Source organism: Poecilia reticulata, linkage group LG11 (assembly GCF_000633615.1).
Source record: "Poecilia reticulata strain Guanapo linkage group LG11, Guppy_female_1.0+MT, whole genome shotgun sequence".
Classification (NCBI taxonomy): Eukaryota; Metazoa; Chordata; class Actinopteri; order Cyprinodontiformes; family Poeciliidae; genus Poecilia; species Poecilia reticulata.
In genome coordinates, this window is record NC_024341.1 from 10,081,599 (window position 1) to 10,106,597 (window position 24,999).

Sequence of the window (24,999 nt, forward strand, 5' to 3'; positions counted from 1 at the left end):
CTCTTCGGTCATATTTTTATCCGTTTCCTCGTCAATATGCGAGAGCTTAGAGCGATGCGCGCTCCCGCGACAGGGGATGCAAATTTGGGCAGGGGGGCTTTTCTGGGCATAACACCTGTTATCAATATGCGAGAGCTTAGAGCGATGCGCGCTCCCGCGACAGGGGATGCAAATTTGGGCAGGGGGGCTTTTCTGGGCATAACACCGGTGGGGGTAACCAGAACACCCCGACTAGAAACAACGCCAATATATTATTATCATTACAAACTTTTATTGTTTATGATAAAATATAAATTAGCTTTCTTTTTCTATCCATTCAAAATAAAATACTGCATAATATTATGGTTTTTGCAACTACGTGCCGTCAGCTCCGAGGTAAAACCACATCTAAACTCTTGCATGCATCTATAATCCTATATGGATGACCAGGGATTTTTCCAAATTGTAATTAATTCTGGATAAAGTAGCAAAATTATATACTAAAGGGCACTTCCAAGTAAAATCACAGGATGTCCCGCCTTCGCTCTTCTCCCATTGGTCCGGATAACTGATCCGGCGCTGCTATTGGTCCAAAAGACACTGAATCATAACCGTTTACTGTGGCTTTCCTGGCTTGACAGCTGTCACCAAATACCGAGGTCGAGGGGGAGAGAAGCATGGCTGCGTTGTTTAGAGGGTCCCGGAGAATATGCTTCAGGTGGAACAAGCATGTCTTCGGTAACGTATTCGTTTGCGTTGTGACGTAATTTCCCCTTCATGGGAATATGCTTCAGTGATAAATACAAATGGAATGCCCCTTACTTCAATTTGTTAGCTAGCTTTAGCCCTTAGAAGAAAGTATGAAGAGTTGGAGTCCGTGTTAATGTTGCAGCCCGGACACAATGTCCCTGAGTACATTATGTATTTGCATACCAGGTGTGCGCACAGAGATACAGGGTCCATACCTGCTAAATAGCAAGTTGTTTTAAAACTCTCTAAGGCTGAGCGTTATTAGGTTTTAAATGTCACAAATGCTTAAGTTTTACTGGCTGTGTGCAAGAATCTTTGCTGAGCGTTTCAGTGCTTGAAATTCTAACTCTAACTATAATAGCATCGAGTACTCATCACTAATCACATAGATAAAAACAATTTGGTTTTTTATATTGTAAAAAGCAAAAATGACCAAAATCTTTTACATTTAAGATGTCACATTTGTAAAACTAAGAATACTTTTCTCGGAGTTTTGGCAATGTGCAAATACTGTATATAAAGCAAAAGTCCCTGTCTGTAATATTTCAGTATTGTACTAATATCCCAATAGGCTGCATAAGACGACTTTTTAAGAGTAATGAATGTTTATCTTAAACCAAATCTGAAATTATAACTGCAATAATTTATTGAGGGGTATTTCCTAAAGTAAAAGTATTGCAGTATTTACAATATGAATAAACAAAGTATAAATAAAAATATTCTTAACTAAAATTGATTATTTGATTTTCATATGTATGCTTAAGCTAAAGTTTAGAATAAACAGCCACGAAATTAAGTACCATGTTTCAAATGTATACTGCACAGTAAATTGTTCCTGTTTGGTTGTTCTTCTGTTCAGAGTGAAACTGTGAGGGGAACAAACTAATAGTAGCTGGTCCATTGGTTTGTCTGTGTGTTTGGGTAGAGTCTGCAGCAGGGTGCTGCAGTCACGCTGCTCATCACTTGCCAACTGCAGTTTAAAAATGGTATTGTCAAAACAAGAGAGATGTGGGACTTTTCACACCATGACTTATGTGTTTTTCACAACCGGAAATATTTCAAGACGTACAAATTTGTTTTTCTGGCATGGAAAGGAAAAGTGTGGTCAACCTTCTGGTCGGCAGCAACAGGTTTTGGAAACCACTGCTTTTACTCAGAGCAAATTTTTTTTCTGAATCTCAAGGAAAGGATTTTAAGCTAATGTAATGTTATGATCGTATATTAGCTGTTTGGCAACTAATTTTGGAAGACCTCATAGACTCTAATTAACTGGCCCTCGACAATTGTGTGATTCACAACATTCTTTTGAATATTTATTGGGTTGATTTAAAGATAACGAATGCCTTGCAAGCTATCAAACATGTTTTTATGACAACTTAGACATTTTCACATACAGCTCAGTGTCATATACCACTGTATCAGTCGGACAAGACAAAAAAAAAAATCAGACCAAAAAATATTAGGAGAAATGTAAGTGTGATGAGATGCATACTTTGAGTTATTTTTGGTGTCCACAATGTGCTTAAACAACATACCGACTAGACTGGAGACTCTATTAAGCTATTTTTGTTTACAACATGACCTTAGTAAATTTCCATAGTCTGTTACTGAAGCAACACTCAAAGTTTAAAACTTGAAAACAAAGTTTCTTGGCAAATTTTGATGGACATACGTTAGTTTGGAAATGCTTTGAAACTATAGCGTGACAGTATTTACTTAGCATGTTGTAAAGCTGGCTGAATTTACTTTAAGCTCATTGTTTGGGTATCTTTATCCAGGTCTAATCCTTTTTGTTGTCTGGCTGATTCACCTCCGGTTTCCAGTCTTGTCTGTTGGATTTTGTCTCACTGGACTATATTGTGAGCTAATCTGGGCAGAACTGCTAAAGACTTGATGAAAATGAAAGGACAAAGACTCGCTGCAAAATGAACATATTTCTTGTTAAATATGTAGCTGGGAGGGAAAACCCTCAGCTTTTGTGTGGTACTTATTCTGTAATTATTTGCTAATCAGAGAAATCCCTCTGGACATTGGAGATGTTAGTCATCTCCAATGTCCACTTAACTTCATTGTTATTTTTTTTCTTTTTTTATTAGGATCAACAAGATCCATGGCCTCAAAGACACCAGTGGGCTTTATTGGTCTGGGAAATATGGGAAGTCCCATGGCCAAGAACTTAATAAAAAACGGTTATCCTGTCATTGCTACTGATGTCTTCCCAGAATGTTGCAAAGAGCTGCAGGACTTGGGTGCCCAGGTAAGATGTTGTAAGTAACTATGAAATGTCCGTGTAGCAACATATTCTTTGAAAACCAGCACAACTCATTTACTTCAAACCGTATTCATTTTGCCCTCATGATGATGATGATGATGATGAATCTGACATTTAGGTGGTGGACTCTCCTGCATACGTGGCAGAGAAAGCAGACCGCATCATCACAATGCTGCCGTCTAGTCCAAATGTCATAGAAGTCTACACGGGCTCTAACGGCATCTTGAAGTAGGCAGATTCTTGCTCGATGATGATAATAACAATAAATATAATAGAAAAAGCTGTACCTGTAATATAAGTGTGACCTATGTAACTTTTCTCAGGAAGGTGAAGAAGGGAACGCTGCTGGTCGACTCCTCAACAATTGATCCTGCTGTTGCTAGAGAAATGGCAGTAGCGGCAGAGAAGATGGGCGCCGTCTTCATGGATGCTCCAGTGTCAGGAGGTAAGGGTTTGTTCATAGTGCCTAATTAAACACATTGTTGTGATCCGTAAAAGTTACGTTACATCATCAAATTTCAATGTGTTTTGGCATGTAATTATAATGTTGAAAGGAGAGGGATGGGTTTTTGTTTTTTTTTTCAACAAATTAATAAGTATGGTTTTTGTATTCAGTCTCTTGTCTTTTGGTGAAATTACAGCTACTTTGGAAGGGATATCTGAACCAGTGATCCACATCTAAAAACAAAAATCCTTTTTTTTTTTTTTCTTTGTCAAATTTAAATCTTGAAAATGCCCTCTTAAAATATATGCTCCCAATTCTCCCTGGTCAGGAGCCTCTATTCTGATTGCCTAAAAAATTTGCAAATTGTCATTAATTTGACTTTTGTTTCATTCAAAGGGGGAAGACTTAAAGAAGGTCAATTCTACGAATTGTTTTTCTTTGTATAGTAGTTTCAAGTGATGACTTTTGAATGTAGGCAGAAGATTAAATGACTACATTTTGTTTTGCGTCATGTGAAGAAGCTTTATGTTTCTTCCAGATGCTTGTTTTAAACCCAACAGAGGTGCAAATATGTTGGAAAAATAGAAACAAAAAACAATAACACCAAATGTTTTGTGTACATACTTTTCTTTAAATAGCTTCGATGATGGTGATGATTTTAACAACCTTTGTGTACCACAGCAAATGTGGGCATAAATGCACAGCACAACCGCCCACCTATAAGATGAATGTTGGAGCAAAAATATTTATCTTGAAAGTGAGTTCATACGACGATGATTCAGTCGAACTCTGAGTGCACGCATGTGGAGACCTAGACCACTACCCCACCCAAGGATTTAAAAGTTCTCTGTGGTGAACACAGTCTGCCTGTTATCCACAGCAGTGGTGCGTGACTCCTTATGAGAAAATTTGTAATTCAAGAAGAAACAAAAAGTTTGCCAACATTAAGGTTGTAATTTTTTTTCCCTCCGGGTATGACCAGCATTGTAACTCTGATGAGGACAGCCATCAGCACCCCCTTTCCTCCAAAAAAACATAATACTTCCATCATAATACTTTATTTTAGAGACCTGTAAAGTTACGGTGTAAAATATATTAACAGTGAATGAAATGACATGACCGTTGGCTTTTTTATACATAAGCAGTAATTGTTTGACTCATGAGGGTTTAACGACACAACAGTAATGAAGCGATCAAACCTGTTTGCTGGCAGCTGGCCCTAAACATCTTTTTAAACTTCAGGCACAGTCGGGATGGGCTAAATGGCCTTAAAAATTTGTTTTTATATTTATTGCAGTAATCATTCACCAGTACATCAGTTACATCAACCCATAAACAGGATTCAGCAATTGCACTCATTATTTTTTATTTACTTTTTATTTATGCATTGATGCCCTCGTGTAAAAGAAAAAAAATATTCAAACCGGAAAAGTAACAATCTCATTTGTCACTTTTTTCATAATAAAAAGCAATATTCTCTTAGTTATTGTTATCATGAAAATATATGATTTTTTCACACAGTCATTTTTTTTTCTTGGTGAAGGTAAAAAGTATGTTGTTTAGCCAATCCTATGATTCACACACTTGGTTTGGAAAGGAATTTAAAATGTTCTAACACAGTCCATCATCCACTTAGCTCAGACACAGAAGAAAAGACTGTGTAATTGCTAATAAACATGCAGAGGGACCTTTTGCACAGAGCATTTATTGATGCTCTTTAAAAATGTGATTGGGATGTGTCGTCAGAAGCTTTGGACCCATACAAGTCAGACAAAATGTCAAAACAAATGGAAATCGATGCCTTTTCTTAATTGAGGAACTTCATGTATCCCCAAAATCAACATCCCTGGTCGCTTTACTGGTGTGGCTGCTGATTCACTGCTCAAGTTATGCGTTGTACTGACTATGTGCTTACTCTCCCATCTGTCAATTTTAGGTTGTTCCTTCACTTGAAGCAAAGATTATATTTGTTGAATAATCCAAGGGCCAAAACGTGCTTCAAAAAGACACACTGGTTTTTTTTAGGAGCGGAGAACAAATCAGTCTTCTTAATTTTTACTAAGTTCCTCCAGATTTTGTTTGCATCAGGAATCTGTCAGGAAAGTAAGAGTGCTCTCTCAGTCCTTTTCTGCACGGCCATTAAGCAGCAACACATCATCCATAAATGGTAGCGCCTTTCCATGTTAGAGGAGCATGAAACCAAAAGCTCTTGTTATTCAGGAGAGCAATGAAAAGGCTGATTGTGTTTTTTTTTTTTTCAATATTTATATGTACTCAGGCTCTAAAACATAATAATTCTCACCTGTTAAATGTATTGCAGAAATGTCTCTGGGTTGAAATTTTGACTTCCCTTATTTTAGAAAGCAGCATAACTGTTGTAGTGTTGACTTAAATATCAATGACGCCATTAAGCGATATTGGGATCTTTTTTAAAAGTTCATGTATTTTTTAATTGTTTGAGTTTCATCAGGATGGTCAGACATTGAGCTTTAAAAACATGAAGGCAGCGATTTGTGTGATATATACAAAAATTGACAGCTATTTTGATAACTAGCAGGTTGTGTGAAAAGTTAAGTATATGACCCCTCTGCCTTGGATCTGAACTCCCTTATACTCTTTTTGTATATCTAAACTATATTACCTTCTGGCTTAGTGCTTGGACATGGGTTGTAATTATGAAGCAGGCCAGCCAATGTGCCCTCATGAGGATTTTATTGCTTCTTTTGACCAGGGGTCTTAAAGGCAAGGTTAAGGTTTTAAGTCCTCATTATGTTGGCGCTGTCTACTCGTGATGGCTCCTTGACAGAGCACAGAATCGCCAGTCGTCCTTAATGGGCACAGCCGCTGTGGAGAATCCCGTGTCAGGGCTTTTTCATGTTGATGGAGCCGTAATGGCGGCTATCCCATGTTAGTGCCTTTCATGTCAGATAAAGAGTCATAAAGTAGAAAGAAACTGCTCTCACATGGAGAGCAGGAGACGAGAGGAGGGAGATAAGACATGAAGGAGATACATCGCAGTTAAACTGTCCATCCACCCCTCTTCTCCTATTCTCTTTCTCTTTTTCACACACAGGTTTCTGCTCCCTGGAACTCTTTCAAAACTAGTAGCACTGATGATTTATTCTCATTGTCTATCCCTCACTTTTTAACTCGTGCACAGTGCATGTCTCTATTCGCATAAACACAGACCTAGCCCCTTTTTGGTCTGTTTACCAGGTGGCGTCTGGAGAACACACCGACTGCAGTTAGAGAGATCAGAGCCTTAAGCCTGTTATGCTCCCCATTACACATGCACTGTTTACATACTACAGCCAGTCCACGGTCTGTGTGTGCAGCTCTCTGTGAGGGTTCCTCCTCCCGAGTCTCCTAACTAAACCTCTTTTACTAGCCTGAGATGACCAATGATTTACCTGCCTTCTCTGGTTTCTGCAGCCAGCACTGCAGACGCTCTTTGTTAGCATGCTCATGTTTAGCCTGTAGCGGCAAGAAAATGTTCAGAGGTAAGTTTTGCTTTTGGGATATGTGATTTTTGTTTTTTATTTTTCCTATATACACGTCTTGTTGAAAGCAGAAATACCAGAGGTGGATACGGATTTACTGTGTGGATATTTTGTTACAGATAAGAGTTTATTCATTCAGCCCTCTCTAGAGAGATATGATGGTGTGACATTAATAAGATCACTCAGACCTGTAATTAAAGTACCTTTCTGTGGATGAACACTGGAAAATTTCCCAGAGAAGAATCTCTCTCCATACATGCCCTCTCCCTCTTTATTGTGCTTCTTATTTCTGGATGGAATATGTTGTTACATGCTTTACTACAACCAGGAGATGGCACCCTACCCAAACAGGGCACTATCAGATCAGTTTGACTCGTGTCTACTTACAGCACTGTGCTAAAGTATTCCTGTCTCTACAACTACTTTCCATTTTCAAATGTGGCAACCACAAAACTCAAAAATATTTTTATTGACATGTGATGGACCTAAAAAATTATTTGTGAATAAAAGTCTGTAAAGTCCAAATTACATTTTTATTTAGGGCATTTTTATCTAACATGTCTAATTGAAATCCAATGTAGTCAAATCACTTGGGTGTAAATAATTGACCTGCCTTGTCTGTGAAAGAGGAAGCGTCAAAACAGGTATGAATACCTCTTCAAGTCACGTGTAGGCATTTAGTTTGGAAACTAATAGAAAAAAATGGAAAATCAACAATTTCTAAGCTAAAATACTGTTAGTTTTGGAAGATTTTTTTATGCATTCTTTACGGATCAACATACTGTTATTAAAGTTTGATTGAATCCTCCTTCAGGAGTGTGTTGTCCAATCACAGCTGGTTTAGTCCTCCAAGAGAAAAAAAACATGAAACAGGATTATTTTTCTATGCTCTTCAGTTGTCTAAGTCACACCCTGTAGTCTTGTGGTTTCTCTGTTTTTTTTAATTTTTATTATAGAATTTATTTTGATATGAAATAAATTCCTCTTTGTCTTCTGTGAGGTGGCATATTTTATGCTGAAGTCTGTTTTGTAGGTTTTGTGCGTCACTAGGGGTTTGGCTCTCAACTGTGGGATCTAAATTGCAGAGTCATAACCCCTTTTTTTTAAAATGAGGGTAATCAAAGAAACTCACTTTCTTCTTTTTCTCATGATGCTGGTTTTCCATTTGTCCACAGTGACCAGCGACTTGGCTTCAGATACACAAGAGCCAGCTGCATCCTCATGGCCCAGACTCATGCACAGCCATCTATTTATCTACGATGCAAACACAAGCTTCATTTTATTTAGTAGACCAACACAATGCAGCACGTAACTGCAGCGTAAAATAAAAAGTGTGATAATCCAATTGTTCCAAAGTGTAGCGTGTAGCTCTGCTCAAATGCTTTTAGTTTAATCAGCTCTGCATCATGAACATCATGAAAACAATGGAATATGTTATAAAACAATATCACAAGCTTTAAACATTTTAAACATGCAATCCATCATTTAAAACGCTGAAAGGACATTGTACAATTGGAAACCTTGCAAACTCACATAAACAGAAATTATTAAGCGAAGCAGACAAAAAAAAACCATGGTAACTCTGGAGGAGCTGCACAGATCTAAAGCTTAGGAGTGAGAATTTGTCAATGACATATTGTCTTGCACTCCAAAGATATGGCCTCTATGGAAAAGGTTCAGAAAAATGTCCTGTTTGCAGGTTTACCACAAGCCATAAAGATGTGGAAAAAAGTGAATATCCCCGTCCATTTGGTGAAGCATGCTGGTTATAGTATATTGGAAAGATGGATGGAGCACATTCCAAAAAAAACCTTCACAACACTTGAGATTGCACCTTTCTGGAGGCAAGCTACCCTGTGCATAAATACAGCTTATATGGAGTGGTTGAAATCAAAGCGTATCCATATGTTAGAACGGTCCAGTCAGAGTCTAGGCTTATTTCCAATTGGGCATTTATGGTTAGACGTAAAGATTTCGGTCCTGAGAAAGTTTCTCCATAATTCAGTATTGAGTGTTGTGTACATATGTGCACAACGCTTAATATTCTTTACGCGAATTAAACAGTTTCCATCCTTGCGGTGAGGTTATCTTCATAAAAACATCATACTGCAACACTGCAACAGTACCATTCACGCTCAGATTGGGACCTTCAGATTAACTTTGTTTTTGGCTTGCTAATGTTTGTGCGGACACACGTCTGCTACTGTCTGGTCTCATTAAAAACGTCCGCATGCAAAGCTGCCCACAACAAAACGAGCTCTGATGTCACAAGCTCAGGGTGTTGGCACAGCATTGGCAAGAAAAAAAAAAAAAAACGGTCTGTCTAACAAGTGGCAGGGTCGTTAGCGGTAATTACCCAAAATGCCTGTGTTTGTGTCTGTGCCCATGGTGGGCTGCCGCACCGCTAACGCTCGAAGACTTTAAAAAAGCCTTAAAAACCCTTTTCATTGCGTTTTTTCCCAGCGCTAGGAAAGTAAGATATCAAATGAAAGCAAAAAGGTTGTTTGTGAGGTCTCCCAGTCTTTAGCAAACTCCCTCTTTAGGTTGAGCCCAAACACCACTCTAATCATATCCATACCACATCAAGACAACCCAGGTTTTCCAATATGTCATTTGCTGACAGTCTGAACGTCATCCTCAAGCCTGTAAGAGCTTGTTCAGGCTGAGACTGGCACCAGTTGGTTTGTCAGTCAAAGCTGCCAATATTCTCCTTGCACTGTTCCTGTCTCCAATCCCACAGACTTGAAGTGTCGTCTGAAAAGATGTCGGTCACGGAATGAAAACGTTTATTTAGACAATATCAGTTTGATCAATTTCAGTAAATATAAATCTTTAATGTGTATCAGACTGAATGATGAAACTTTTTCCTTGATCTCTAAGCTATATTAAATCAGCAGTCATTTGTCCCACCATTTGCGAAGGCAATAATTAACTTTTACTCTCTTTTAATACTTCTATGAAAACTGTGACGCATTTCAAAGCTCATAAGAAAAATATAAGTAACTAACAATTACTTTTATTGTATAATATCATGACTGTTTTGAGGACATCTTGTTCCTTATGTTTCCTGAGTAAATACTAAATGTGGAATTTTCCCAAGACGTTTGATGGAACCGTAGCACTTGACTTCAAGAGTGTTTTATTTTATTTTATTTTTTAATACACTTGCCTTATCACTCAGTTTCATTGTTTTGTTCACCTAGACAAAACGGCGAAATATAATTAAATCTATTCCAACTTGGACTCAAAGTTATGACTTTTACAGTAATGCCAGTCAGAATCCAACATATGTCTTTTACTTTATAAGAACTTCACTTTTTCTTTAGCCCTGTATGAATCTTTTTGATACTTACCACAATCATAACTGCTCTTAAACCTTCCTAATCTATGGTGATGATCTAATTGTTTACAAAGCTGAACCTGGATGCATGCCGGCTGTTTATTTGGATTATAATTAGCCTGAAGCAATCATTTTAGACAGGCAGGGGGTGGTACAGTTGCGATCTGTCCTGGCCAACCAGTTTGTGTGAGTGTCAGTTGTTCAAAGGCGAGATTAGCATAACAAGCCCCCTACTGACAAGTTCTGACAGAGAGGTCTGAGTGAATGGATTGTGGAAGAGAGGAGGGTGTAGGGCGGTGAAGTGACCAGGGATGGGAATGATAACTGGGCAGTAATGTGGGGGTTCTTGCCTATGCTCCAGATGGAGTTAGACCCACAGCAGCTGGGGGGCCCTATAACTTTGCCCCTATGTCACCTGCTGTGTGTATGTGTGCGTGTATAAACCAGAAGTCAGCTGGCATATGAGTTAAAGAGTCACTGACTGTCAAGTATAGCATTAACCTCAGACTTTATGTCACTCATCAAAAAAAGAGGACCAATCATGGTGCGCGTGTGTAAAAGTAAGAGTGTATGCGTGTTTGTGTGTGTCCTCTCCTGCTAACAGCCTAATTGGGATCATTATTAACTTGCTTTATCCTAGATGAGTCTCATTGGGCCAGGGAAAGGATTGATTGCAGCTTTCTCCCGCTCTCTCCACTACCTGTCACTTGGCATTGACCATCCACCCCCCTATGGAATAGAGCAGTTACTGAAGATGATAATGATAATAATAATGATGATCATGAGAGCTGACCCAGTAGTCAATACATGGGGAACTGCAAACATGGTTGTAGCAAGAGCTTTAATCCAAAAAGCTCTAATTTCTCCTCAGCCTTTTCCTCCTATCCCACTTATCCTCTCCTCCTCCCTGCCCCTAAACCCAAACTTTCCTCTGTGGGCCAGTTGCTCAAAGGTTCTCATGGAGTATTTGTGTGCTGAAGTCGGTTCTCATGGCTCAGTGCTCGTTAAGTGCAGTCGATAAAGAGCTTGTTTTTAACACAACAGAGAAGCATTAGTAAAGTTGGCAGAAAAACAGTTGAAAGTGCTGATTTTTTTTTTTCTTTCTTTTTTTTTGCTTGTGTGTGCACAAGTAATTTTTGGTTACAGCGCAACCTCGATCCACATATTTATTCGATATCCGCTGCGTGTTTTACAGGGCCTATTTGGGATTTTAAATTGTTTGAGAAAAAAAAATCTGCGCTTCGGTGTAATTATAATGGCGGACCACATGAGGCTGTAGTGTTGGTCGGCAAACATCCTACCCCCACCAGCTCAAACAAGCATTCAAGCTCCATTCGCTCAAGCACAGAGTACATCACAGAAAAATGCCAAGGCCCCTTTCTGTGTAAATATGAGAATGTTTCAGCAAGCAGGCATTCTTGCATATGCATATAGTTTAAAAAATGTAGCAGGAAACAGCAGAGTATAAACTGGACTATATATTTAAATATGGTTAAGGCCAAAATTATCTATACTCCAGGTCCAATGAAATGATTTTCATTCAACCAAGAACTGTGTTTCTGAAAAGAATTCACTCTTTTCTTCAGTTCACGCATTTCTATTGGGTTTTGGTTTTGGTTGAGTTGATGTCATAAAGTCTAATAAAGTCCCCAATTTTAGGAAGAGAATTGGACTCACAGGATTACAAATCCTCCACCACATTACTATTCTTTAGCTCACGATGAATGACTGTCTTAAGGTTATCTGACAAAAGCACTGAATTGTAATTAAAGTCCAGTTAGAACTGTATTAACTACGCAAATTTGTAGTATTAGGGCAGAAAATAATTTTTACTGGAATACTATCTAAGCAACTGGTAGGCAGATCTTATGCTTGTTATGGAGACTTGGAGAAATAATAAGGATTATTTTGCATGTTGGAGTCACCAACAATAAGGTTTAGAAAGATTTTTATATTTTTTTTGACTTCCATGGACCATTACAATGTATGGTCGCTGCACAAATTTGGGTTTACATCCCGTCTTGTTTATCACTGTTCCCTTTAAACTGTTGTTTTAATTATAGACTCGTGCAAGTTTAGGAGAACATTTGTTTTTTTTTGTTTGTTTTTTTTATCAAAACATCAATACAAATATCCCTTACTTGAATGATATGTTTTCTTGTTTCTCCCTTTTTAAAGAAATTGTACCTCTGGGTCACAGTGTACTCGTATACCTTTGATAAACAGGAAGTCCTGATCAACCATTAAAAGTACAGTTTCTCTATAACAGCTCTTGCTCGAGTTGCTTTTTGGGAATCATTTAGGGTTCCAATAGGTGTCGCTCAGGGAATTGTTCCCCCCAAAATCATGATACATCACAATTTTTTTTTAACTTGACTTAATGTTATCAAATTAAAAACTTTTAGTTTGTCCTCAGATTTTCAGTGTGAGATGCAACTGCAATAATAGATTAATTACTTTTAAAGATTTTATCATGGTTTTTACCAGGTGCTCCAGGAAGGAGAGTTCTTGAACGCTGCATCATGTGGCATCCTTCTCAGTGTAGTGTAGTTTGTGCCGCCTTGTATCCAACAAATCTACTTTAATTTAAACCTACCACCAATAAAAAGTGGCTACTGGTTTTACATGCTCCTCATAACTCTGAGACACAGCCTCAGAAGCTCCAGATGACGTCTTATTGGCTACCAACTGTGGAAAATGCACCTGTTCGTGTCGCACATGCACACACATATACTTTCTTTGTACGTGCACCACTTCAGAGAGAGCAGAATTTTAAAAGGTCATGCAGCTGGCGTGAATTGCTTCGGTTGATTCCTTTGCGAATAATCAAAGAAGTGCTAATGAACCTGGCATTCATTACAATCAGACCAAACCAGAGTTGTTTCTGTGATGTTCTGTTGCTTTCACACAACCAGTTTGAATCTCATAATGCTGTCATTGAAGCCTGCTGTTAAACATCTGCCCTGTTAGAGTTTAACTTTGGGAGTGTTAACTTGATTTCCCTTAATAAAGGACTTCAGAGCTTCAAGCTATCTTGCATGGGCCACACACAATCCTTGACACACAAGAACTTTTTATTGCCACTTCCATTTTTTCCACTTAATTCTCCTAAGGGAAATTTTACAGTGGGTCTTTATTGGTAGAGCAGCAATCTTTTTCGTGGTTTGAAAATATTGGAGTTAGATGGCTTTTTTTTCAGTGATCAAACCCCATTAAATAGTCAACTAAATTTTTCCCACTGCGACAGGGTTAAGTGGAAAAAGTGACAAAATAAAGAGTGGCTCCTTTCCCAAGAGATTTATTCACCCTCCCCCCCCCAGATTTAATTTTATATGTCTCTGCTTGAACTTTCTTAATTGTAGCATAATTCCATTTTGCTAGCCATATGTTTACATATATTGTATGAAATATACCATTGGTTTTCATTGATATTAACTCAGACTAAACCTTTTCTGTTTTAGGTCACTTGGGAATACTGAAAAAAATAAAAGTTTTTTAAATTCCTTAATTAGAGATTTGTTTATTTTTAAAATCAGAGGTTTACATTTTGTAGCATTTCTTTTGAACTGAATTATTTGAGGAAGACTTTGCTATCCTTCTACAAGCTTCCAACAATTTGTGGAAATTTTGGCCCATTCCTCCTGACAGGACTGGTGTAACAGAGTCAGATTTTTAAGCCACGTCGCTCATACACGCCTTCTTAACTCTTGCCACTACTTTTCTATGCGACTGAGATCTGGACTACATGATGTTCATTTGAAAATGTTTACTGTTTTGTCATTAAGCCACTGGTGACTAATTTGTTGGTATGCTTCAAGTCATTAGCCATTTTAAAGACCTATACTAAAATTCTTAGTATTTTATTCTTCTCTCCAGTTTCTCCACATCTCCTCTGCTCAAACACTCTCTCTCTCTTATACATGGACACACACACACACACATACTCACACACACAAACCACCAGTCCTCATCTCCTCCCCCTAGGGGGCGTTGTGCAATTGTGCAGTGCTAACGATCCAGGACTGTCACTCCTGCTGGGATGGATGAGCCAGCAGACCCGGCACTCAGGAAGCCTCATTAGGATTCCTCTTTAATCCGTCTCTGACAGGACAGGCCCAAGAACGGGAAGCCCCCTCATGAATGTACAGTGGAAGCACACACGGCACATAGACAATGCCTGAACATCTCACGTCTCTAATGCGCTTGAGTCCGTGCACAACGAGCAAGCTCTCATACGCTTAAAAATGCCGACACATACACACACATACCGCTATGCTAATGATGTCTTATTCTTCCACCTACAAGGATCTTCCATCATCCCAGTGTCACTCCTTATAGAAATCCACTACAGATCATAAGAGCTTATTATGGGTGATTAGTTAATTTGAGGGAGGGATGCTGGGAGGTAGAAAGAGAAAGATCGTTCTCCTTCCCTACTCTCTTACTCTCTGCTTTACTCTCCTTAGTGAGATATATTGATCGGCGCGTTGGCTGTGTTATCAATAATCTCCTCTTTAGTCGTCTGCAAACAGTGATCTGCACTAATGAACCTGCACAGTTGTCACACAGCTCTGTGTGGGTGTGTGTTTTTGTATATGCATTTGCATTTGTGAGGCTCACCCTGCAGAATAATGACTCGGAAACAAAATAGAAGTGCAGTGCCTTGGAAAAATACTCAAACTCATTTCGTCACGTTACTATCGCAATCATCAATGTATTTTACTGGGATACAGTAAAATGCATGTGTACATGGCAGGAGTGTAAAATTGTGAAATGGATATAAAATAATGAAAAGTTTACAACATAGGTAGAAGTAAAATTCTCAAAACAATGTTCTGCACTCCAAAGATCTGGTGTTTGTAAAAAGAGCGGTAACAAATTTGCTTTTAAAGTTTGCTAGGGACATAGGAAGCATAATGTGACAGAAGGCCATCTGGTTCAGGAAGACCTGAATTGAGCTATTTTTGGCTCCGTGCAAAACACTACGCGTGGCAGAAAACTGACACTTGGTGAACAAATCACCCTGCACATACCATCCCCACTGTGAAGCCACGATGCAGCTACGGTGGTGGCTGCATCATGGTGTGGGAAAAGCTATACTTTTCAGCAGCAACAGGGAAGCTGATCATAGCGATTTGATCTAAATGCTGGCCAATTCATGGAATGAAAAAATTATTTTGTGGTTTTATAAGACCACAAACTTGGTCTGATGAAACCAATTAAGTTAACTTAAAGGGCAAGTATTAAATTCAACTGAACTTTGTAGACTGGTTATAAATGTAATACACATTATCATACAACAGTAAAGGATGGGGGAAAAAATCTATTACATGTGTGTTTGTATTATTGGGTTCTGTGATGATCTTATGCTAAGCACATGTTAGCTTTGGCCTACAGGCAGCTGCTGCAGCATGGGCTTTAGGTTTCATTATATGGCCCTAATGACCTGCTGACGCCTCGTCACTGACAAGTATGCAGATACTAACAGTGGTGTCGTCATACACTTGACAACAGCACAACTAATTAGAGAGGTGGATTGGGGGAGGGGTGTATGTTTTTTGTTGATGGCAGTGAAAATATGTGTAATAAATCCCCTCCTTTGTTTCCTCTGCACTAAAGTCCATTGTTTTGTTCTAGTAATTCCTTTTTAATTATTAACACACACATTATTAGGTTTTCAGTACTTGGACGCCTTTCATTAGAGCTTCATGACACCCTAAAGAGAGATTTGGACTCAATCTTCTCTCCGCATCATTTTTGCTCTGTGTGAAACAAACCAAACGGGTTTTATAAAACATTAATCAAAGAAATAAAATGGAAATTGGTCATGGCTATAGATAGGGATAGACAGGATAACAATACCAAGGTATGCCAATGTTTTAGCAAAGTTTCAAAATGAAAACTTTGCTGGTTTCCATTATGCATTTTCTTTGTGTTTTGAAGTTTAATGAGATGTCAGCCAAAGTGACATAAAGCACAGAGTAGTTGAGCACTGCCCTCTCCCCACCCGTTGCTGTACTCTGCTAGTCAAATGGCCTGTTTTTTTTAAGAACTGCCTTCAAATACTAATTTGAAGACATGCTGCAGTCCTTTCTATACAATCTGTTATCAGAAATTTTTCCGAGTATGTTGACCATATTATCACTTTTAGACATATCTTTGAGCTGAAAAAACTTAAATGCTTAATTGTTTTAAGTACAACAGCTGATTCATATTTGTGTAAGGAGGGAAGGTCTGGCCTCCAAGTCAGACACCAGGAAGTTGGAGGTGAAGTTCTGATATGGGCTGGTATTATTAAAGATAAGCTGGCTGGACCTTTTCAGACTGGAGATGAGCTCAAAATCAACTCTCACATTTTCTACTGTTTTTTTAGCCACTTTCTTCAGTAAGAAATCTTGATCTTTTAAAGGTTTATGATTTTTATGCAGGGCAATGGTCCATCACATGCATCCAAGTACTCCTCGCTTCTTTAAATTTTTATTTTTATTTTTTTTTAATGTTAAACTATTTTAGGGGGACCGCTAGAGATGGGCACCAGCACCCCTCGCAATCCCTCTTGGGATAAGCTTGTAAGATAACGGATGGATGGATGTTTTTGGGGGGATGTTTTGAGTTGTTAATGATTGGTTGCATAATATTTATACACATTAATAGTAGCCCAATAGTTCTGCATGCATATATATTATCCTGAGAAAACCAAATCTTCACTTTTACGTTCTTAAACATTTGAGGTTTGAGGTTTATTGACATTTTTAGATTAACAATGAGCACTGTATTTAATGATTGATAGAAGTAATCCACAAAAATAAGGTTTAATAAGCATAATAGTTGTGCACAGAGTGTAAATATTGATTAAAACATCTGTTATCCGAGCAGTGTGCCTATAAACCACATGAAAGGAGTAAAAAATTTAAAAATGGTTTCATCCAAAATTTAGCAAGACAAAATTAGGGAAAGAGTTCTTTATAATCCATATGAAAAGTTTTCATGGAACCTGGACTAGTTTTTCTACTCAAGGCTTTTGTATGGTTTCTGTTTGCATGTGTTTGTTTTAATACTATTTTTGGGATAAACTGTACCACCACAGCATTGCTTATAGTCTACAGTTTCAACAGTAAACTTGTGAAAAGGTTTTTTTTTTTTTCTGTATTAAGGACCCCATTCAGGGAAACGGGGGGATGGAGGTGGGGTGGGATCGCCTCGGTACAGCATGGCAAGCTCCTTAAGCCATCAGGCACGGGGAGGGACGCCTAATTGAACATGATAAAGTGTAAAGTTAATTACCCCTCACGCCTGTCACCGATACACCCAGGAACGAGGGGTGCCCTCAGGCCCAGCTGTTTGTGTGTACGTGAATAGTGTGTGTGTGAATGTGAGAGTGGAGGGGTGACGAGACAAAAGGCGAGGGTTCCCACGGGGGCTGTGCAATGGATGATGGCAACAGTCGCCTTTAAAAGATAGCTCAGTCCCTCTGGTGCGCCGCTACTTAACATGTCTGTCTCATTGCGAGTGTCACATGCGCATCCAGGAAAGTACAAAGGTTGCATTAAGTAAAGCGTTACCATTTCATTTTTTTGCTCCGAGGATTTAAATTTGCTTCCTGCCCAGATCTTAATTCACAAAAATCAAAAAGTCGTGTTGAGTTTTTCGAGCCAAGTTTCTATGTGGTGTAAAACTGAAACGTGTGAAATTAGATTTAGGTATTTTCTGTTCTCAATAATATTGTAAAAAATAACATTGTATTTTATTCTACATAAATGCATAAATTTGCATGCAAAAAGTTGATATGCAAAATAAGTTATCTGGTTAATTTAGGTCTTCCATTAGTAAGTTTTTTGTTTTTTTGTTTTTTTTAAACATACCTAGCTCTAGATTGGTGGATGCATATAAACTCTGTGTGAAATAATCTACATGATGCGTGTTTGGCTTGATTATCTTGAATCATCATGCTCACTGTTTGCATTATTTTGAAATTGTTTAACTCCACTGAACTAAGTGTGTGGTGTCTTTGATTAGGTGTTGGGGCTGCCAGCATGGCTAAACTGACCTTCATGGTTGGTGGACTGGAAGAAGAATTCAAGGCTGCAGAGGAATTATTCACCTGCATGGGCGCTAATGTCATCTACTGTGGACAAGTTGGCACAGGACAGGTAAAGACAACTGCTCATAAACTGGGTTGAAGACATGATTTGTATTGGAAGTTGATAGTATGGATATTTTTTGGATAAAGGAATTATTCATTATCCACATGTGAATGTGTCTCAGCTTAAAAATAGTTTCTTACTGACTAAACTATTAGTCTGCATGTACAATTTACTTTAAAATATTCTCACATTTATCATTATGTTTTCAATAAACAGGGATTCTGTGCTTTAAGTTGTGCAAGCCGTGTGCAAGCATCAGCAGTTCTTTGTCTTTCTCAATCCTGCAGGCAGCAAAGCTCTGCAACAATATGCTGCTATCCATCGGGATGATTGGGACTGCAGAGACCATGAACCTAGGCATCAGGTACTTGAAGCAAATGTAATGCTAACCTGCTACATTTAGTGTTGGCTCTCACTTTACAGAGAAAGGCTTATGCAGATGAAAGCAGATGGGCACATTTGTGAGGACTTGGCTTTGGTCGTTATGAGTGTTTCGCAATATAATAACCTGCAGTAAAAATACCACAGTTTGGATCATGGCGTTAGCATGCCTAGTAGGTACGTAGAAAAACCAATTGGTAAATGCAGATGGCCTTCCTCAGCTAAATCCTGGATTATGAGCAAATAATCAAAAGTAATTACCCTTATAAACATTTCATGTACATTTAGTGTAAATACAATGTACTTCGATACAGGTTTGGAAATGTTCTCTGTGTTGGTGTGGTTTATGGAAGTGCAAAGGGGTCAACCACTCCCCAAGTCCAAGCAGCCTGCCTCTGTTAGAGCAAGACGGATGAGGGGGTGGAGCCGCAGTCTGATTTACATCTGCTGATGGAGCGTTTGCTTGAATCCTGCAAAACCCCCGCCACTGAACAGCACCTAGAAATCCCATTAGTACTCATGCCTCATCCTGATGGTGCTGAAGGATGATGGGATATGAAGTCTTCAAAATGAAAGCCTTTTCTCCACTTGACTCTGAGGATACATAGACAGACAGACAGTCAGACAGATCTCAAATCATTTATTTTTAAATGATTTGTGTGTGTGTGCATCCAGTTTTGCACGTGTGAGTGTAAATGAATTGCTCTTTGCACTGTGCAGCTGTGTTAGTGCGCCTGATTTATTTGCACTGAGACAGAGGAAGAAAATTGGCATGAGCAGCCTCACATAAATCCCTTCTCGAGGCTTCTGAAATATGGAGGCGTTAAGCGAACAACACAGATTTACACATTGCCTCACTGTCTTGGAAACATGCACTCTCACACAGATTCTGATTTATATCCAAAACACATTTTCTAGTAGTACAAGTTGTCTCAGTGTATGTCATTAGTGCGACTGTAAATAAAAAAAAGAATTTCTTTCTGCTCCATCCCATCACAAAATGAATTATTTTCATTTCTATGAAAGAGTGACTCATATGCGGTCTTGATAGTTTAAGCATACAAACATTGTGTGGCCGTCTATTCCTCTGTTTCTCTCTCTTCTCACTCCACCTTCTCCGGGGCTTTTATTAGAGGGCTTGACAAAGTCTGTCATCATTTAGAGAGAACTCGCTATGTAAATCTCCCAAGCTGCATTGCAGCCCTGCCTCTTACGCAGTTAAGAAGCTCTCGTAGGCGCATGTGTGTTCAGGCACACAACAGATTCGGTCCAATGTGAGGCAGAACGAGCGCTCACAGCTAATTTACAGGACAATGGCAATAACATTTTATCATGCTGAACTCAGGCCTGATGGAGCAGCCGTTTCCTAATAGGCATTTGTGTGTGTCTTCTTACTTACTCATGCTAAAAAATGCACATGAAACACACTCACACACATACTGTTCTTTTCCTGGAGTTAATTTGTTAAACTCAAATGGAAGCTCTGGCTGTCTCCAGCAGAGCATAATGTGCACATAGTCCAAGGAGTGGCAGCGCATGACAGTTATGAACACACACATTCCCAAACCAACACAGCAACCATGTTGATTTGCATCCATTTCTTCTTTTATTCCTATTCTTTATCACATCTACCTTGTCACTCCATTCATATTTGATTTACTTACAGTAAAGCAAAAACACGTTTTAATTTTGTTTCATTTTCCTACCAGACTGCAATTTTTACTTACATTGTGATGGTCTATCTTATAAAATATCATTAAAATAAACAATGCATCCTGCACGGTTTGATCTTGACAGGATGTGAATACTTTTTCACGATACTTTAAGAAGCTACAAATGATCGTCTAATAGAGCGACGGTGTCGTTTTAGTATAGAGATATACATCCGCAAAGTGTTTGATGCAAAGGCCTCATTTGTACCTAAAAGAAACCAAAGCTCATAAACATCTCTGTTTGAGAGAACACAAGTGCAAATGCATCTCACATCTCTTCTCCGATGAGCTACTGAGAGATGGTGAGCATATGTTGCGATAAAGATTAAACATCAGCAATAAACACGCTTATTGTCTCTATAAGTGGGATAGTAAACGTTTGTCTGTGCGTTTGTGCTCGTTAGTGCTTTAATGAAATAATAAATGGGGAACGGGCCGGGCTTCCTCTCGTGTGGCACCAAACGAGGACGAGAAGCTAATCATGATGAAACAGACACTTAATATCGCTGCTGCAAATGAACTCCACCTGCCAGCGCTCCCAGCTCAGAAACCCATAAACACCCTCCCCTCTTATTTCCATCTGTAGCTCCATCTCCCTTTTTTTTTTAATCTGCAGCAACATTACAAGGCAACGCGTTCGTGTCTGTTTATCCATGTCGATCTTGTTAAAGCGTGACATGTCCTCTTCTCCACGCAAATTACCACAGGCGAAGAGCAACACTACAGCGTTGGCTAATAACCACAGCTGAGTGTGTGTGGGTGTGCGTGTGTGTGTATGTGTATGTGTGTGAAGGGAACAAGAGGGAACATCATTGATTTATCGTTAACAGAGGACAACAGCTCCCCGTCAGCTTCTCTGGTCGCCGTAACAAACGATCCGTGCGCTCGGACCCGCTTTATTGTAGCTCAGCCAGTAACCTTTTCAGCTGCTGACCCAGAACGCAGGGAGGGGCTGCCTGTTTGCTCGTCTGTGTGTGTTAGTGCGTGTGCGTGTGTGTGTGTGTGTGTGTGTGCGTGTGTGTGTGAGTGTATAAGCTGAACACAGGGGGCGGGGGGTGACTTGGATGTCAAACATATGTCCCCAAGAGTCCATAGACAGGAAGGTGTCAACTGGGATGGAGAGGGGGGAAGGAAGAGCAGAGGAGAAGCAGAAACGGCGAGGCATTGGTTAAGGCATGTAGTAAAAAGGCTGAGTGAGATTGCTTTTTACATCACAGTCACTGATGCCACATTTCCAAAAGTAGTGGTTAATAAAAATAAAAATTAGAGTGTCTGGGAGAAAACATAAGCAATGAAGGGGGAAGAGAGAGACAGAGAGACTCACTCCAATCCCTTTTCTTAATTAGTTACTAGACAGATAATAAAATTGTGGTTGTAATGGCAGAATGAAAGCCAGGTGGAAAAAGGGAGGGAGGGCTGCTGGCTTTAAGGACCTATGATGGTTTAATCGTCATATTGAGAGCAGAATGGAGTTACAGGCCTGTAAGTAACAATAAACTAAAACAGCTAGGACTTGATGTGGCCAACTTTACAGTGGCCTTTAAATCAGTAATTTGCAAAAGCTGCACTCCACTGGCACACTGAATGCCCGAAACGGGCGCTACGGTTACACCCTTGCTGCTGTAATGGTTGGCACTTCATTTCTCTGTGCTTTCTTTTCCTAGGTTTGGTCTCTTCTTTTTCTTGGTAGCTTTTTTACCGCTCATTATCACAGCCCAGAGATTTGCCGTCGTGCATCCAAGAAGTCTATTGTAGCATTTTGGACAGCGGAGCTAACGGTTTGCCTTGAGATATGACGGCAAGGTTTACAACTCCCCTGTGCTGCTTTACCACTTCTCCTCCTCTTTCTTGGAAAAAAAAAGCGTTGATGAGGGATAGTTCTGTTGGTGGACATCAATACTGCATTAGCCAGCATTACAAAGGCTTCAGCTATTAACACTGAGGAATGGTCAGTGCCTGGCTTAAGGTTCAACTGAGGTCACTGGAATCACCAGAAGACAAATTTTTACTCGCTTTGCTTCTCACAGCCTTGAAAATGATCCCGTTGGCTCAAGGTCGTCTTCTCCAAGTAATCACTACTCCAATTTTCTGTTTTAGCTTTTCTATTTTAACTCATGCCAAGTTGGTAAAAGATTAAAATAAATATGTGATAATATACTCATATGTCATAAAAAAATTATAAATTTTTTCCGAACCATTCCTTTTTAAATGAATTCATGAGTCAATGAATTTAAACTATAAAGAGGATAATGACTGCTGTTTGGTCCGTCCTGTTTTAGACTGGGTTTGGACCCCAAGCTGCTTGCAAAGATCCTTAACATGTCATCGGGTCGCTGCTGGTCCAGTGACACATACAACCCCGTCCCTGGAGTTATGGAGGGTGTCCCCTCAGCCAACAACTACCAAGGTGGTTTTGGGACTACTCTGATGGCCAAGGTATTTCCTGTCTTTATTGTGGGAGATTTTGTTTGCCGATTGTTTGTTACAGCATCGAATTATTATTTCTAGGTCTGTATCATCTGTCTTTTTGGACTTTTTTTTTAGCCTTTAAGAACAAATTGATTTATTGTTTTTAAAAAGAAAAAGTTGGAAATTAAAAGTTTGAGCAGCTTTGAAAACGTTTAACATTTTTGTTGAACTGGACTTGTTGAGTTTAGCTTGAACTAAGGTGTTGCTGAACAGGCTTGTAATTGTTCATGGCAGCAGGCCTTTTACTCTCTAGGTCTCCAGTTTACATCACTATTCCACATTTTATCTCTTTTCTTTTTTCTTCTTTTTTACATAGTAAACTCCCTTAATATTTTATGTTTTCCTTCAGTGGTCTACTTCATATGTTTTGGTCCTTTTTCTGTTGAAATGGAAGAATTTTATTCTTCAGTAGCCAAAGGTAGTTTGGGGGGTTCCTCAAAACCTGTTGGTGCCACTTTAATTGACACTACAAACTTCCCTTGGGTCATTTCTTACATTAATACTTTACTACACCTAACTACTATGCAAATGATACAAAGATTTTCTAAATCTTTTACTCGTGATGATCCATCCTAAATTGTCAGAGGTGACTTTCTGGATGGCTAGTAATTAAATAATGGCAAATCTGATATTGTTTTGCTGTGGCACTTCTTATAATTATGTAAATATTGTATCTCATTTACAGCCATCATCAGTAATCTTTCTGACTCTGTGTTTTTACTTTTCAAATGTACAGGATCTTGGCTTAGCCCAGAACACTGCCACCAACACAAGGACTCCCGTCCCCCTGGGTTCCCTTGCCCACCAGATCTACAGAGTCATGTGCTCTCGCGGCTACGCCAACAAGGACTTTTCATCCGTCTTCCAGTTTCTGCGCGAGGAGGAAGCACAGTGAACGGAGGCAGAGCATAGCTGACAACACAGCTATGATGGACTGTTACTCAGACCTCAGAACCACACACCCGAGTGTCCCTTATCCCAGTATTCTCAGGAGAGACTAAAAAGAGGCCAAAATGCTGTGTCTTGACACCTCTCCGCTTGTTGTCAACTCCCTCTTCTGTACCTGAAGAGATGCTAAGACTTATTTAAAAATGTCTACCCAAAAAAAATAAAATAAAATACAAAATCTTGGTTGAGCTTTACTAAAACGGAGTGTATAGTAGCTGCAGATTTACATGCAACTATGCAACTTGTGTACCATTTCCATTTCCAAAGAGTGGAACTGAATCAGCAGTGAAGCTCCACCATGTTTTTGTCAGAGTTGTGCTAAATGTCTGTTACCTGTAATGACCTAACCCCAACCCTGCAATAATGTGGACAGAAAAAGAAAAAAAATAACCATACTGCTACAAATTCAAATGCAGTTGAAGAAATTACAATCGACTGCAGAGGTTGTGACTCTGTTATTACCCATATTGTACCAAAGTTGCCCAAACTTGAGGCTCAAAGTTTACTGACGTTCAATCACATTTCCTCATATTATGAAAGGAAATTTAATGTAATACCTACCTATATTTCTATATATATGTTTTGAATTATGAATACACTACATTTAGAGTTGTTTTAGTTCATTTTCAATTATGTTGTGAGAAATCTTGTGTTTGTTGCAGTGCAATATTTCAGGGCCCTTTTGATACTTAAATATTCTTTATTTCGCTGTCTACAGCAGCCCGTTGAGCCATCACAGTATTATTTTGTGACCAATGATGTCAAAATGTTAAACATTGCTTCACTGCCTAGCACTTTCTTAAGCCCAGTGTATCTTCACCCTGCCTATCCCATTTTGTCCGATTCAACTGTGTAAAATGTCCGTGAGGAATGGTTTCTTTGTGCTGTGAGAATTTGTACATAATTTTTATTGCATATTGTTGTGCAGCATTGAAGTATAGACTGTTACTTTTTTCTTTTTTTTTTTTAGAAAAAATGTCATTCTAGTTTCTACGGTTTGTCATTAATCTGTGAAAAAGAATCTGTCAGCAGAAAAATAAAGATATTTTGTGTATTTGA

The 24,999-nt window shown here is 39.0% G+C and overlaps 1 protein-coding gene across 1 annotated transcript; it reads left to right on the forward strand.

The window, feature by feature from the left end:
- Positions 1-600: 600 nt before the first annotated feature.
- hibadha (3-hydroxyisobutyrate dehydrogenase a) lies at positions 601-24,999 on the forward strand. Its single transcript, XM_008421634.2, has 8 exons — positions 601-717; positions 2,826-2,986; positions 3,120-3,229; positions 3,325-3,446; positions 18,303-18,436; positions 18,718-18,794; positions 22,803-22,959; positions 23,729-24,999. The coding sequence occupies exons 1-8, from the start codon at positions 657-659 to the stop codon at positions 23,885-23,887; spliced, it is 981 nt and encodes a 326-aa protein (XP_008419856.1). The 5' UTR covers positions 601-656; the 3' UTR covers positions 23,888-24,999.

What these genes read in the sequence shown, in the direction of transcription:
- hibadha (XM_008421634.2), top strand. Translation starts at nt 657, where the DNA reads ATGGCTGCGTTGTTTAGAGGGTCCCGGAGAATATGCTTCAGGTGGAAC. An exon ending in GTGGAACAAGCATGTCTTCG is followed by an intron (nt 718 to 2,825) that starts GTAACGTATTCG and finishes TTTTTTTATTAG; the next exon opens with GATCAACAAGATCCATGGCC. An exon ending in GGACTACTCTGATGGCCAAG is followed by an intron (nt 22,960 to 23,728) that starts GTATTTCCTGTC and finishes TCAAATGTACAG; the next exon opens with GATCTTGGCTTAGCCCAGAA.